This window comes from Mytilus trossulus, chromosome 13 (genome assembly GCF_036588685.1).
Source record: "Mytilus trossulus isolate FHL-02 chromosome 13, PNRI_Mtr1.1.1.hap1, whole genome shotgun sequence".
Taxonomy (NCBI): Eukaryota; Metazoa; Mollusca; class Bivalvia; order Mytilida; family Mytilidae; genus Mytilus; species Mytilus trossulus.
This window is the reverse complement of record NC_086385.1, coordinates 44213676-44231861: the sequence shown is the minus strand read 5'-3', so window position 1 is coordinate 44231861 and position 18186 is coordinate 44213676. Positions and strand designations below refer to the sequence as shown.

The following is an 18186-nucleotide window of genomic DNA, read 5'->3' as shown; positions in this document are numbered from 1 at the left end:
TTAAATATGTAGTTTCTGTTGCAATTGCCCTGACGTTGTCAAATTTGAAATATTATACCAACTTGGATCGGTGAGGACATTTTTGATTTTTTTGGTTTGAAGACTGCCCTCAATGCAGTTATAACATCTAAACTGTCACAACCTTTGCAATTTTAGAGTGGTGCCAGTTCACATCGAAAAGAACTATTTTCATTTGGCACATCTTTGTAATCTTTGCGCTGTGTTTGGAAATTTTAAAATTGTATCAGCGTCTGTGGTGTTCGCTTAAATTGTATAAATTCAAGACTTAGAAAAAAATTCTCAGTTTGAATATTGACATGATTCATTTGAAATCGTGCTTTTATTGAAGAAGGATATCTGTTATCCAAAATATCTAATATTTGTTCATTTTATAGTTATTTAATGGTGATGTTGTACCCTTTTTGACTTGTTATATATTATATTTTGTAGTGTACAGAATCATATAACATGATCCATCGCCCTGTAAGATTGATCGTTGACTATTTATTCAGTCATTTTATATATATATATATATACTTGTATATGAATAAGCAAATGTATAGATTCATTGATACAGTGCAACCCGAATATAAAATCGTTTGCTGGAGTGTAAACAATGTATTTCAAAGAAAAAATAAACAAATAGTGTTTCTAATCACAATTTCAAATGAATAAAATCAATTTTGATTACAATAAAATACCCTTGTTCCTGTATGATATCAACAATTCTTTATGTTTGGGTATGAAAAATGCATGTTTGGAGAAAATAAAATATTTTGTTATAGCATGCGCCAGGTACTTTCTATATAATACTAACATGATAAACTAAGTTCAATTTTTGCGGAAAAAGTGAGTGCGTGTATATCTGTGTTTGTGTTTTTAAAAATTACAGTATTATTTTTTTCTAATTATTGTAGGTATGAAATGATAAAGGATGGTTCAGCATCAATTGCTGGTAAGTATAGTAGATACAAAAAAAAAACCATATAAATTTCTTAACCATGTCCGACTTCAGACGAGTGACAACTTGGTGGTAGATAAGTATGTCCATTTTGCATTCAAAACAACTTGAATAGTTTCTTTATTTTAGAAATGAATTGCTCCATCGAGTGATATCGTTTATACGTGCTTCCAATTAGACAACAACTGCACAGACGTGTCGCAACAATATTCAGGTCTTAAAGTTTTGTTCTTTAACGCTCATACATGTACCATATGGAAAACAATAAACAAAATAACAAACTTAATCTTACATTAATAAATTTGAGGATATAGAAACGATGATTGGTTCTCGATCCACATAATCATTTACTCTATACCAGTGCTTAAAAAGAGATCTGTATACGAAAACTTAAATGTTAAAAAGATACATTAAGGTTTTACCGTAAGCTAAGTTACTCTTGCGAAGTAAAACTTGGATAATACGAAAATCGTAAAAATAAATATCCGCGAAGTCGTCCAAAAGAAGCTAAATGCAAAATGAAGTATTCGTGAAAATAAGTTAGTTTACATTTTTCATAATGCTTAGGAGCAAGTGTTTTACATATTAAACAATACTTTGAATAAAGACAACAGTAGTATACCTCTGTTCGAAACTCATAAATCGATAAAGAAAAAAAAACCAAATGCGGGGTAAAACTAAAACTGTTGTTAAAGATGCTCATATTAAACTTCTAAAGGTTCAGAATAACCATGCATACTTATATTATGTGATATTGAAAAGTGTAGACTAAATGTGTGTTCATATAAAAACAGTAGCCATGTTTTCTATGATGTTAAATAGTTCTAAAAATGCCACTTCAGGTTTGGCCTTTACTGGTGCCTTATGTCAAGCAAACAGCCAGTCAATTGTAGAAGACAAGTTTAACTTTGGTATATTGACTGTGGCAGCACACGAGCTTGGACACAGGTAAACATTTAAACACATACTTTGCTATAACAACTGAGACAGGACACAAACTTGGACACAAGTAATGAAAGTATTAAAATACACCTGTAAGCCAATCTCAACTGAAAAAGAAAAGGTTTCTGTAGTCGTTTGTAGTCTTTTCGGTCCCAGTTTCATAAGAAATTAATTCCAAGACTGGCAACATGGTTTGCGATGTGACATCGGTGGCAGGGTGACAAGTGAGCCCTGACCCCCCTTTCGTGGGAAAAATTTGGTTGATTATATAGGGATTAATTGAATCATTGAAGCATGACTGGATTGTGCCCCCCTTCGCTCAGTCAGCGGGACCTCCCTTGGGAAAAGTTCTGGATCCGCCACTGAAACATGTGTCTGGGGTGTCCTTCAGATACCAATTTTTCAGATAAGAACACGTATTAAAACAAGTTAAACGATTCTAAACAAAAAGACAAAACTATCTGAAGTCTGCTTTAACTTTATGAGGTCTACATTAGTTCCAAAACGATTTACTAAATTTATAAGTGGAAAATACGGAGAACTGAATCATTCAAATCAACACAGGAGAATTGGATTTTGGATATATAGCACCCACGGGGACTTAAGCTATCATTAAAATTACCCACCAAGCAGAGATGTAATGTGTGTAAATCTTTGTGACGGAAAAACTCTACAATAGTATTTAAGTGTTATAATCAATTTCAACAGAAATCTTAATAATTTCCTTAATTGGTTAAATAGTCTGAGTTTGCATAAATATTTTTTAGCATTCTATGGTAGACCTTTTCGCGTTGTGAGAATTCTGAACTATTGATATCTTACATTTATTTTACTTTATTAGATCAGACATTTTCTCTTTTAACGTTTAACTGTTCAGATACGTCTTGTATGTCTAGTAATGGCCGAAAAATAAAATTAATAGTTGTTTAATTTTCTGACTATTGTTTTGTTTGTACCAATTTCTGTTTTTTGTAGTCGTGTTTTTGTAATCTAATATACTTCCCTTTTAATTAATGTACGTTCTTTTACAGTTTGAGTGCACTACACGATGGGACAAGCAATCTATGTAGAGCCAGTGACTCGTTCATTATGACTGCAGTCAGCCAACCTCAATCCAATTCTCTCACGGCAAGCAATCCCTGGAAATTTTCGACATGCTCTACAGCGTATTTCAACACATATATTGATTTCCTTACTACGTGAGTTTATATGTGCTTTATGTCATATGTTAAACCATACTCTGATAATTTCCTTACGACGTGAATTTAATGTATTTTTACGTCATATTTTAACCCATTCTCTGAGTTCCTTAACTCGTGATTTTTTATGTGCTTTACGTTATATGTGAACCCTTAATCGGGTTTTCTCACTACCGTAAGTTAGTTTCTTTGTTTCAGTTCAATTTTTTCATTATGGCTACAGCTTTTATTTTTTTTTATCATAATATCGTGTTTTATATTAAAAAGCTATCATATTGTCTTCCGCATCATGTACAAGTCATTAACAGATTGTTTTATTTAAATACAATACTCTTGCTCAAGTATAAGGTAGAGGCTATAGTTGTGAATACGAAAAAACGGCTCTATTCATTAATGCGTCAAATTGATCGATTATTAGCATTATAGTTCACATTTTACAACACCCGAAAATCAGAAATAAATAAAATTGAGACTGGAACTGAGGAATGTGTCAAAGAGACACCATACCAACCAAAGGGCAGAAAACACACCAAAAGCCGCCAATGGATCTTCAACACAGCGAGAAAATCCCAAACCAGTAAGCTTCAGCTTGCCCCTCAACAATAATGTATACTTGTTCAGCGAAATATACGCTTCGTTGAACTTCGAAACATGTAAATCAATCAATAGTTTTAAAAATTTCAGTCCCAGAACAAGTTTGATTGTATCAATATCCAAAATGACAACATGTTCATAATTTCTAAATATTTAGGCATGTAATGCTTGTCATGAGGTTAAAATACTTTTAGGTTAGCTGTGATAACATGTGTTATCGGTCGTCCCACTGTCTATATCACTCTGTTCAGCTCTTAATAGTATTCCGTATCATGTCTTTGTGACGTCAAATACGTTGACCCGGACTTATCAACGACGTCATAATGTTTGAACCGACGTAAATAACTTTGACCGTAACTTATCAAGTCATCTTTTGTGTGCTGGTAAAACAAAGAAGACACTTCTTTAACACGCAAATATAGCCCGATAAATCGATTATCAGATTATCTGCATATTGATATTGTAAAATAGCAGCTACTTGACATCAATTAAGGCTTTTTGATCTTGTTCGCTACGCTCACTCGACAAAAAGCTTCATAATTATGTATCGCAACTGATATTTTACGATATCAACATGCAGATAACATGATAATCGGTACATAACAGAGGTAGGTCAGACTGACATTGTGAATAATTGTAACAAAGATGCATGCAATTGAACGAAAAACTATTGATAAACAGAAACCCACCAATAAGTTTAAAAATAGCTTTATGTTTAAGGTTCTATATTACATCTTTTGTATTTATAATTACATTCACTAGTTATTTCCCCTCCCTTTTCAGGAATAATATACAGTGTATGACCACTTTAGATCCCAATTACAATAGTAATGCATTATACCCTGAAAGGAATAATTTACCTGGTCAGATATATAATGCTGATCAACAATGTGAACACATGGTGGGGACAGGATCTGTTATGTGCAGGGTATGTTGTTTATCCTAACTGAGGCATCCAGTTGTAAAAGAGAGATGACAGATGCCAGAAAGACATTCAATATAACAAAAAGAAGATGTGGTATGATTGCCAATGAGACACCTATCCACAAGAGACCAAAATGACACATACATTAACAACTATAGGTCACGATAAGGCTTTCAACAATGAGCAATGCCCATACCGCATAGTCAGCTATAAAAGGCCCCGATAAGACAAACGAGAAAAAAACGGCCTTTTTCATGTAAAAAAATGAACGAAAAAGAAATATATTACACATAAACAAACGACAACCACTGAATTACAGGCTCCTGACTGGGACAGGCACATACATTTATAATGTGGCGGGGTTAAACATGTTAGCGGGATCCCAACCCTCCCCTAACCTGGGACAGTGATATAACAGTACAACATAAGAACGAACTATAAAAATTAGTTGAAAAAGGCTTAACTCATCAGATGAACAAAAAATACAAGTGGACATTGCCGGGTATTCAAAAGTCGAAAATACACTGACAACGCAATGCCTAAATGAAGATCACCAGAAAAAACAATAGTGCACTAAACACAACACTAAGAAACACATTGTGATCTGGCCACACTTGATACTCAATGTAATGATAATGATAATAATTATAGTTAAATAACTATTACTTGTATAAGAATGAAAATTATAAAACGTAAAAAAGTAACGATTATAATAATTAATTTATTTAATTCTCAATTCGACTTTTAGGTATAAAATCGTAAAAAAACCCGTTAATGACGTCACGGTTACATGACAAATAAACACAATAAGATGATAGACAACCAGAAAAGGATTCACATTCCAAATTTAGTTAAAGTGTGTGTTGATATTAAATTAAGCCATATTTTGACTATTTTATTTATTGTGTGTCTTTTTGTTTAACGCATTGATGTAAATATAACGAAATTTGATGAGACTGTCATTAAAGTGAGAGGGTTAGCGCTATAGAACCAGGTTTAATCCACAATTTTCTACATTTCAAAATGACTGTACCAAGTCAGAAATATGACAGTTCTTGTCCATTCGTTTTCGATGCGTTTTGTTAATTTTGCCATGTGATTATGGACTTTCCGAATTATATTTCCTCTAAGTTCAGTAATTTTGTGATTTTACTCTTTACATGCTGCTGAAACATATTATTTTTCCCATAGCAACAATACTCTGGTGACTTTTCTTCAATATGTTCCGTCTTATGGTGCTCCACGCTCAATAATCCTTCACAATGTCAAAGTTATACTGCTGGAGACGGAACGTTGTGCGGGAACAAAAAGGTAAGCTAAATAAAGGCGACAGTAACACGAGTAAGTCACTGTTCGTAAATCAATCTTGCTGGACACAGAACATTGTGTGGAAACAAAAGGGAAATCTAAATAGAGGGTAGAGTATGTTACCAATCTTCACATCTGGTAAATCGATTGGGAAGAAACAAATCAAGATAAATTTTATATTATTCAATGGTTAGGTTTTGCTTTGAAAGAAGAATTTATCTTTAGGACAATGCCACATTTTGACTCCATAAAGTCCTTTCTTGATATGTACATCACATATAAGGAGTATTATAGACAAAACAGCAAGACGTTACCATAAAAAAATTACCATACATGAATAACAGAAGATCTTGTTAAATAAAAAATATTGTTTACATCTGATCATAAAATGAATCATACACAACTTACACATATTCCTTCTGAAAATATAAATAAAATATAAATATGTACTATGTGTGTGTAATAATCAGATATTCAATTGTTATTTTTTGAAAGCATACAAAAAAGACCAACATATAATAATGTTATGCATAAAGCTTTCTAAACGTACTAAAGACGTTGTACACTTATTTTTGTTACTGTTTGTAGTGGTGTAGAACAGGAGTGTGTACATCATCATCAAGTGCTCCTAGTGGCAGTGGTATGTATTGTTTACTCATGTGTCTAATTATTGAGAACAACATATTCCTAATTGAAGTATTAAAGTGAAACCTGTTTTTAGAGACCACCTAAGGGAGAGCGAAAACGTGGTCTCTTCAGACAGGTTGTCTTTTACTACAGCTTCAATCTATATAAAATATACTACAGAGTGATTTAAAATCAATGGTCTTAGACAGGTTTTTGCTAAATACAGGTTGTCTCTTAAGTAGGTTTGACTGTAGTACGTATTGTTTTCTCAGGTATTTAATTATTGAGCATTCAGACGATCGCTTTGTGTGTCTTATTGTCCCAGACCAAACAGTACTTGATGAATTGTTTATGTACTTCTATGTTGACAAAGGGATAACGGATATAATTTAACAAGTGATGGTTTTTGAATGTTTGATTCAACATATTTACTGGGGCAACAACTGAAGCAAATGCTCCTTACTCTTGCAAATTAACTAGTACATGAATACACTGATATATGAGAGTGACTTAAGTGAGGCTAAATGTCGTACTCTCCAGATCACATGGGATTACATTTTTGGATCGTGTTGTTCAATCTGTGCCTTTGAATGAAATGTTGTTCTTGATTTGTCTGTCTTTGCATCGTCCTCCTTTGTTCTGCTATGTTGTATCAGTTTATCTTTGACTTTAGATATATAAATCAATTATATCATAAGACGGCGAATAAAGGATATCTGGGGCTGGGATTTAAAATGTAATGTCCCTATCCAACATTACTTGTCATTCGATGTTTATAATTTCAAATTTTGAAAACAATGGACACTAATAGGTTAGTATTTTCTTATTGTTTGTTAGAAATCTAGTCCAAATTATTTTACTTATAAATGAACTTAAGTGTTTTTGCGGGGAAACATTACATTCACTTTGTGGTTAAATTTTTAAAATTTTTTTAATAACTTTCTTAAAAAGAAAAATCACAAAAATACTGAACGAAGAGGAAAATCTAATCTTAAGTCTATAATCACATGGGAAAATCAAATAACAAAACACCAAAAAAAAAACGAATGGACAAGAACTCTCATATTCCTAAAATGTAGAAAATGGTAGATTAAACCTGGTTTTATAGCGCTAATCCTCTCACTGTGATGACAGTCTCATCAAATTCCGTTATATTTACAATGATGCGTGAACTAAACAGACATAATAAATAAAATAGTCAAAATATGGACACATTTAGTCATCGTGTAACAATTTTAAAAGGAACAATTTAACAAAACACAAAAACATCTATCTACAAACCCATTCATTGACTCGCGTGTCTGACGTCAGAAAATTTTATAAGTCACATATTAACTATCATGGGTTTGTAACAAACATGGACAGACGCTTTTTCATCATCAAAAGATAGTATACAAAAGTAAATTTTGTAAAACAATAAATCCATTTTTCTGTATTTTACTTTTAAATGGACTTAGATTTTCTGCCAGGAAACAGCACGTTCACTCTGTGGTTAAATTGAAAAAAAAAAATATTTTTTGTTTTATACTATTTTGAATTTGTACCAAACTTAGACATAAGCTTGTTAATGATCAAAAGCTAGTACTATATCTAGAAGGAAGCTACTTACAATCAAAAGATAGTGTCAACAGTATTATTTTTATTGATGTTTTTCTTCATTTTTGTTGAGCCTGCGATTTTCAGCAAAAGTAGGCGAAACACTGGGTACCGCGGAACCCTTACGAATTTCTTTTTTTATGTGTTAAAAACTTATTTCATGTTCTTGAAAACAAAACGAATGTGGAATATAATTTTAAATATGCGATCTGCTCACCAAACATCAGGTTCCACAAGTACTGTATAGTACATTCAATTTCAAAAAGAAAAATAACAGATACACATTTCACTCGCTTGCTATTAAGGTTTTGTGCATGAAAGGTATTCAGTGTAAGTGAACTAAACATTTGCAGAATTTCTGCTGGTTAAAATCATCGGAAAATGAAACATCATCTGCATAAATTCTGTAGTAAAAATTGCATTTTATTTTTTTAGATATAAACAATTTTGTCCGGAAAAGGGTTTTAGATCTAGACATATGCATGACTAAAATAAAAAAAAACAATATAGGTCTTGCTAAAGAAAATCATAAGAAACTATCGGATGAGTTAAGATATAAAGGTAAAGACAAAATATGTGGACAAAACATCGGTAATCAAAAAAAAATCATTATTGATAAATACCATTTTATAAACCTTAACGTCAATACACCAAACTATTTTTTTTGTTTACAATAGACACATGCTTGTATGGAGACCAGGTTGGTGTAATATTTGGTAATGGTTGGACATGCCAAGATATGATTGTACAAGGACCGAATAACTGTGCTCAAACACAGATTCAATCATCTTGTTGTGCATCTTGTAACCCAACAACAACAGCACCGACAACGACTAGAGCTACAACTACTAGAGCTACAACAACCAGAGCTACAACCACCACGGCAACTACAACTCGGGCGACAACTACTAGAGGAACAACTAGAGCACTACCTACACAGACAACAAGAACAACAGCATCACCTGCTACGGGTCAACCAGGAGTTACTGTTATCACAGAAGAAGAAGAGAAAGATTGTAAGTAGATGTCTTCCTGATTAAATGGTTTTACACGTCTTGTTATTAGCGAAGCCCTTTATACATTTCTGTTCTTTGCGAGCCAATGCTCCGTGTTGAAGGCCGTATTTTAATCCATTATGATTTACTTTTACAAATTATGACTTGATTCGAGAGTTGTCTCATTGGCACTCATAACACATCTTCTTATATATATTAGCTTCTACGAAATGTCCTTATACACTGTGAATTCATCTTATTCGTAATTTACCATTTTGTGGTTAATTTCGCAAATAATAAAGAATCCCGAATTTAAATGTTTGGCGAAGTTTAAATCTTATGTAGCAAACTTTGACAAACAATGAAATCGATGTATTCTTCGATTCTCGAAAATAAGTGATTACGAAAAAAAATTAATGCATGAAAAAATAATTTGTTTTAAAGGGTTTGAATCTTTTTAAAACTTTCCTGCTATACAGTTTTTTCAGACCCCGTCTTTTTTTCTATCCTAATCCTAAATTTGTGCGTTTATCGATTTGTCTAACGCGGCTGTGCATTTTTATATGCTGGTTAAGGTTATTTATTTATCCGGTTTTTTTTGTAGTTGGTCACCGGTTTTATCATTGATATCTATCATATAGTCATTTTATAAAAAAAATACTGTTTGCAAAAGTACGAATTATTCTAAATGACAATGATGTTCTTATCCCAGGAAGAAAATGCTAGCCGTATTTGGCACAACTTTTTGGAACTGTTGGTCCTCAATTTTATTCAACTGTATACCTTATTTTTTTTTTGACTTTCGAACTAGTTAGTCTTGTGTGGACGAAATGCGCGTCTGGCGTATTAACATTTTAAACCTGGTATCTTTTGTTAGCTATTATTCGTGTGTTTCTCTGTCCTATATGTGCTCCCATTTATTTGTATTGTAGTCCTACCATGTAATGTTGTCATTTTAATGTTCTTTTTTAACATTGCCTTACAAGCGGGAGGTTTGCCAGGCCACAAAACCTGGTTCAACCAACCATTTTTTTTTTTAAATTAAAATGTCCTGTACTAAGTCAGAAAAATGGCCATTGTTATATTATAGTTCGTTTCTGTGGATGTTACATTTTAATGTTGTGTTTCTGTTGTGTCGTAGTTCTCCTCGTATATTTGAAGTGATTCCCTCAGTTTTAGTTTGTTACCCGGGTTTGAACAGCTGTATACTACTGTTGACGTTTCATTTGAAGTTAAATTGGTGCTCCCTTAGGAAACGCTTCATAGAAATACTGTATAACTAATTGAAAATACGAGATTGTGTTTTTATTTTTTCAACACCATCGTGTATCTCGTCGTAAATTTTGCAATAATAAAGACGTCGCATAATTGTGTAATATATTTAAATAAGCCTGAGCCACACACATCGAAATAAAAATAGACACAAAAGTATTTAACGTCTTCGTACTATTACCATTGTTTCATAACTTTCAGCATTCACACGTTCATGCATATGTATAAATGATTGGTTTGAGAGTTAATGTAGCTATACAGATATTATTGTTTGTAGTTTTGATTGTTATGATGTAGAATCTATGCAGCGCTAGTTTGAGTAATTCCCCTTTGTCCGATAATGTTTCATTTTTGATATTTTATTTTTGTATTTTTTTTTTCATACGAAACACTAAACTATTAAACATTTCAAATAAAAAAAAACACCTCTTGAATTGTTAATGTATAATTGTTATCCTCTTGTAGCACCATACGTGTGTGTAAGTTGTAATAAATTGTCTTGTCTTGAATATTGTTTTAATACTAAAGTGAATGTCAATAACCCTTTATTATTACTTGATTTATTTAACTTGACTGGGCGGGGTTTGAGAAGTTCGCTCATTTAAGATCAGTCCATATAGACAGGTGTGTTGAGATAAACTCATCAATGAAGTATCCAGTTATTCGTCCTATATCATACACTCATTTTTTTTGTATATGCGTTTGGTGACACAGATAGGTGATTAGAATTCAATAATAATTATTACGGCAATCATCCTTATCACACACATCTTTAAATAGATTGCCCGTATGGGAATTAAAACATAAGCTCCACCCGATCAGTTTAAATAACATTGGTAATAGTAAACAAAAAAGTGCAGATATAAATGTAGATAACAGTGAAAGCAACATATTGTTAAGAGTCAATCAATGTGGATTCAATCCACAACTCTTTCAAAACATACAAAGCCATTAATGCATTCAGCTAAGTATAAAACTTTATAGTATCAGCTCATGTCATGGTTGAGAGATGATAAATGATAGTTTAAACATTTTTGTGGACTATTTGGTCAAGTTTTTTTTTTTTACACATTCCCTCCTCGTGTTGTTTTTAAGCAATTGAACCATATGGGTGTATATTTACTTTAAATTATTCTAACTTAGTATAAAACTTTATAGTATCAGCTCATGTCATGGTTGAGAGATGATAAATGATAGTTTAAACACTTTTGTGGACTATTTGGTCAATTTTTTTTTTACACATTCCCCATTTCCATTCTCTATGTTCTATAATTGAAACCTACATTTGAACATAGTTAAAAGCAAAATATCCATCGCACCTTTCTTGTTTAGAAAAAAAACCTCACAAGTGATAAACATGCATTGGTTACATTTTTTTAAATGCTTTATCAAAGGTTGCATCATTTGAAGAATCATACACCTACGAGAAAAAAAAAGCTTCCATAAAACATTTCATCAATCCTTAAACTAATCGATTGTTAAGAAAGATATATGTAGGAGTAACCTATACCAACTTTAATTTAGATCAGTATTTTATATGCTCTTTTATAATATATGGTTTTTTAAAACATTACGTAATGATGTTTCAAAATTCGACGATTTTACACTACTTGATGTGTTTCTTTCATTATTTGATGTGGTCTTGTCATTCTTTGATAACATAACCTTAAAACATCTGAGCATTCCAGTAAACTAACATTATTCAATAAAGCCATAACATCAACATGATTCAGTTTTTTGTACTCATACTCCCAAATCGAAGATTAAAAATGCTGGATTTCATGTTTTGAGCCTGCTTTTTGTGCTCCTAGCACTTAGGCAAAGTTTTATGACTTCAACCCCTGGTATGCATCCTCAAACCAGAACAATACAACTTTGCTTCCTGAATGGGTATGTGAACTTCTTGATCAGTTCTGTAGGTAAGTCCGTCTCTTGAATACACAAGGGTTATACGACAGATTAATATTACACACGCAATAAACATTTAGATGTTATAGATATATACATCCCTTACTTGCAACACTATCTGCCCTCGAACATAAAGTAAAACACGTGTATATTACATTGGAGGGACAATGTTTCAAGATTATGTATATTTTAGTTTTATATTCACTTTTCAAAAAGAATACATTGTATAACTGTTCTCCTTCAAAAAACTCAAAAAAAGGGGGGGGGGGTGTCACGTGGTTTGTACAGTTGGCTACTCATATAACTTTCAAACAATTTGGAGCGATATTTAATGATAACATCGGCAAGTCCCAGGTTTTAAGTTATGAAGCCGAACTTTAAGTCTTCTGTGGAAACAAACTAATATACACCAGCTTTTTTGATCATTTTCTACACAACATTAAACAGTCCCAACTTTTAAAAAACAACCCCTGTTAACGTTGACTTTTTATTAGTTTTATTTTTTGAGTCATATTGTTTGAGGTCGGTAAGTCAATAAAATGTATTATAAAATGTATATCTTACATAAATATGACATTGATAATGGCATGATTTATATACATATTGTTTTTATTTCACTCCTCGTGTTTGTTTTTAAGCAATTGACCCATATGGGTGTATATTTACTTTAAATTATACTAACTTATATTGCGTGGAGTAAAACAGGTCATCATTGACTTCAATAACAGGCCATATTTAAATAAATGTTGGTGTAGGGCTGGTTTCGAGAAAATGAATTTCGTCCGCAGTTTAACATTAGAAGATATCTAAGTACATTGTGTACAATTCAAGTACACCACTTTGGTCCGAGAACTGTACAAGTAGACGAAAGAGAAACTGTAACACAACAGTTTAAATTTGTTGATGTGTATTTAAGTTATTATGTTCTCATTATTCACCGTTACCATTGACCCGGCCAACAAAGTGCATGGTGATATAAAGCAATATTTAATTAACAAACCATTTAAAATTTATTTCATTCATAAAAACGGGTGGGAATTTTGTTTTAGGCTATTTAATAACTTTCATTACTGATTTAACCCAGTTTAACTTTAATTGATTACTTAAATCAACTGTATAAAACATGCCTTTCATTTTAAATCAACTGCATAAAACATACCATTCAGTTTTATTCAACTGTATAAAACATACCATTCAGTTTTATTCAACTGTATAAAACATACCATTCAGTTTTATTCAACTGTATAAAACATACCATTCAGTTTTATTCAACTGCATAAAACATACCATTCAGTTTTATTCAACTGCATAAAACATACCATTCAGTTTTATTCAACTGTATAAAACATACCATTCAGTTTTATTCAACTGTATAAAACATACCATTCAGTTTTATTCAACTGTATAAAACATACCATTCAGTTTTATTCAACTGTATAAAACATACCATTCAGTTTTATTCAACTGTATAAAACATACCATTCAGTTTTATTCAACTGTATAAAACATACCATTCAGTTTTATTCAACTGTATAAAACATACCATTCAGTTTAATTCAACTGTATAAAACATACCATTCAGTTTTATTCAACTGTATAAAACATACCATTCAGTTTTATTCAACTGTATAAAACATACCATTCAGTTTTATTCAACTGTATAAAACATACCATTCAGTTTTATTCAACTGTATAAAACATACCATTCAGTTTTATTCAACTGTATAAAACATACCATTCAGTTTAAATCAACTGCATAAAACATACCATTCAGTTTTATTCAACTGTATAAAACATACCATTCAGTTTTATTCAACTGTATAAAACATACCATTCAGTTTTATTCAACTGTATAAAACATACCATTCAGTTTTATTCAACTGTATAAAACATACCATTCAGTTTTATTCAACTGTATAAAACATACCATTCAGTTTAATTCAACTGTATAAAACATACCATTCAGTTTTATTCAACTGTATAAAACATACCATTCAGTTTTATTCAACTGTATAAAACATACCATTCAGTTTTATTCAACTGTATAAAACATACCATTCAGTTTTATTCAACTGTATAAAACATACCATTCAGTTTTATTCAACTGTATAAAACATACCATTCAGTTTAAATCAACTGCATAAAACATACCATTCAGTTTTATTCAACTGTATAAAACATACCATTCAGTTTTATTCAACTGTATAAAACATACCATTCAGTTTTATTCAACTGTATAAAACATACCATTCAGTTTTATTCAACTGTATAAAACATACCATTCAGTTTTATTCAACTGTATAAAACATACCATTCAGATTAAATCAATTGTGAAAACATACCTTTGACGGTTTGAGGGTATGATATAGGATATGACTATTTATAGAAATGTAACGAGGGTATAATATTTAGAATATTTAAAAATATAAACAAAGATATTATTACAAAAGGGTCATATACAAGAATGAGTGCAATTGATAAAAATAGAATAAATCATTTAAAGGTAAACGTAAAATAGTTTTTTTCTTAAATGACGATATATAATTCAACACATTTATAAAATTTTACTCTCGTGCCGTAGTTGCTTAAAATATATATTTTTTTTTTTATGTCAAACGGAGTGTTGAAAAATTCTTTATTTAAGGGAGTTTTAAAAAAATATGTCTTTTCTTTGACGGATCATAAGCATGTCAAAAAGTGGTCTCCAAATGTTTCTTTGATTTGTTTTGGTTTGATCCTTTGTTTTTGTCTGTCTGTCTTTATGTGAATATGTACATGTTGTAGACTTCAATTAACATTATACTCGTATTTACCAGTCATCTTGCAAATGAGAGTTTGAGTTAGCTATAAAACCAGGTTTAATCCACCATTTTCTACAGAAAAAAATATGACAGTTAATGTTCTTTCCTTTGATGTGTTTAACTTTTCAATTTGCCGTTTGATTATGGACTTTCCGTTAAATACTTTCCTCGGAGTTCGGTATTTTTGTTATTTTACTTTTTGAATTTATTAACGTTCTAATGATCTCCAACTTCGTACTTATTTGTACTTTAAAGCGTTTAGTTCGTATGTCACTTATGGGTCTTTTATTGATGAAACGCATGTTTGGCGTATACAATTGAAAGACTTGTATCGGTTATCACATAAACAACACGATGGGTGCCACATTCGGAGCAGGATCTTCTTACCCTTCTGGAGCACCTGATATCACCCCTAGTTTTTTTGTGGGGTTCGTGTTGCTTATTCTTTAGTTTTCTATGTTGTGTTATGTTTTACTATTGTTTTTCTGTTTGTCTTTGTTTTCATTTTTAGCCATGGCGTTGTCAGTTTGTTTTCGATTTATGAGTTTGACTTTCCCTCTGGTATCTTTCGTCCCTCTTTTAATACGACAAGTTTACAATTTACTTCGTCTACATAAAAATATAACGTTTAAATCATTACTTTTTATTTCTTTCAGATTTATTTGTTATCATTGCCTTGTTAGCCGGTGCTACAAAACTTATTTAAATAATCATTACGTTATAATCTTTACTTTTTATTTCTTTCAGATTTATTCGTTATCATTGCCTTGTTCGCCGGTGCTACGATACTTATTGTAATAATCATAATAACAATGACCTGTTGCTGTTGTCGAAAGTCTGACACCACATCAAAACCAAAACAAACACAAAAACCAGTTCAGAAACCAGTTCAGAAAAGACAAGTAAGTATTGAGTTTGTTCTACTTCCAAGTTGTTTGCAAGCTTGAAAAAACAAAGGGACATCCAATCTCTTGTATAAACATTGTTTAAAATGTGCTATCGATTAAATTTTAAACAAAATGTAGCATAACATTTATACCAAAAAACTATTCTTTTATCAACAAACATCGTGATTTTTTTTTATATTTATGAAGATAACAAAAGTCTTGAAAGACACCGAATTAGTATTGACATGAATGTAAGGGACGACCGTTTGATTTCATAAATTAACTGGCTTGATAAGTATTAAAAATGAATAACTTTGACAACTTGATCTGTTAATGAAAAATAAATAATCTGCTGCATGACAAGCCGGATACAAATATGATTCAATTTGAAACAAAAGTGTTTGCCGCGTCAAAAAGCATGCGGTACCACATATTAAAATAAACGACCGAACCGATAAGAATCTTCCGTCTCCCTCCCTCTATTTCAGTAGCTTCACATCATTTTGGTTTTGATTGCTTACCCTTCCGGACCTCCTGAAATCATCTTGGATGTTTTATTGGGTCATGTTTCTCAGTGCTTCTTTTATGTTGTGTTTTGTGTACTGCTGTTTGTATCTTTGAATTTTTCTTTGCAATTTTTCAAACTATGAGATTAAATTTCCAATTAGTATCTTTCGCCTCTCTTTAAAGCATGATGATGAAAGTATATCCGGAAAAGTGCTTTAGGCAACACATTTAAAAAATAACTATGTATGTTCGTTGTTCATATGGGACAAGTGTAAAAGAAATAAAGTTTATTTTAAGTTTAAGTTTATTAGTTTGTTTAATATCAAGTATGACGATTTCTTTCATTTGCAGACGAGTAGTTTACGCCAAGCTCAACCACCGAGAGGTTATTTAAATCAAGCTATGGTTTACGATAATGTAGCACAACCAAAGAAAGGATACTTGAATCAATCTATGGTTTACGACAACGTAGTTAGACAATCAGTGCCGAAAGTTCAACGTGCTCAACGACAATACAGTTATCTTCAACACGTATAATACTCGTCATATGACAAACAGATCATGTGATCTGAGGAAGTTGTCATATGATGCATATCTTATATTGTTGCATAATATGTTAAACGTGTTATGTTCTCAGGTTACATAATTAAATCACCTGTGTATGATGCAATATTCATGTGATTTGTTGGGGTCAAAAACTGTGACATTAATGAGTTATACAACAATAATAAACACGTGTTGATTGTTGCTATTTGCTTAAAGCAATTGGGGAAGATTGCATTCATACCTAAAACAAAATTAAGCAATGATTGATCATTGTTAATATGTACAAATACTCATTTCATTATGTATATGCATTTTTTTTTATATGTATTGCAATGTTATGTTATGCGCAATTTTGTCTATTGGAATGTATAATGTTAAACAAGTGGTGAGACTTTAATAACTATTAAATCCTGCATGTAATGTTTGTTTCCTGTCTAGTAATTATATAAATTTTACTTCTTATACAGTCATTAGCTACGAGTTAAATGCACAATTAAAATATAATTTTTTAATTAAATATTGATCAAAACATATTATAGAAATGGCAGTTAGTAATGCAGTAGGTTTGGTCAAAACTCGTCAAAATAAACTAACAAGCATCGCTGATGTTTATTTAACAGTTGGCAACTCAATAATCCAACCTCATTTAAAACGGTATTCGTGAAACCCTTATTTTGAACTTAAAGGAGACGGTTAGCTTGTTTGCTCATAAAAAAGTAAACATAGGAAAACAAGAGAGCCACCAAGAATAAACCATTTTCGTCGATGATGCGAACTACAAAACATTTTTTGCTACCTCTTACACATGTCAAATGTAAAACAATAATTATGATACAGGACCAATATAAATTATGTGTATATAGTTTATTTAATACGCAAAACGTGCGATTCGTCTACATAAGACTCATCAGTGACGCTCCAAAGGTTGTGCCAAATACGGCTAAGGTCATCTATTCCTGGATTAAGAAAATCCTTAGTTTTTCGAAATATTCAAAGTTTTGTTTTAAACAGGAAATTTATAAAAATGACCATATAATTGATATTCATATATATATAAATATGATATACACTTTACTAAACCTGGATGCGATATGAAGCTTCATGAATGACGGATACAA

General features: G+C 31.5%; 1 protein-coding gene across 1 annotated transcript in view; it reads left to right on the top strand.

The window, feature by feature from the left end:
- Positions 1–17492, top strand: part of LOC134695520 (A disintegrin and metalloproteinase with thrombospondin motifs 3-like) — a 39066-nt gene extending 21574 nt beyond the window's left edge. Inside the window, exons 9-17 of the mRNA XM_063556797.1 lie at positions 918–955; positions 1804–1909; positions 2935–3102; positions 4480–4624; positions 5813–5932; positions 6518–6569; positions 8830–9168; positions 15876–16030; positions 16874–17492. Coding sequence (XP_063412867.1) covers positions 918–955; positions 1804–1909; positions 2935–3102; positions 4480–4624; positions 5813–5932; positions 6518–6569; positions 8830–9168; positions 15876–16030; positions 16874–17059 — 1309 coding nt within the window. The 3' untranslated portion in view covers positions 17060–17492. The remainder of the gene's footprint in view (positions 1–917; positions 956–1803; positions 1910–2934; positions 3103–4479; positions 4625–5812; positions 5933–6517; positions 6570–8829; positions 9169–15875; positions 16031–16873) is intronic.
- Positions 17493–18186: the final 694 nt, after the last annotated feature.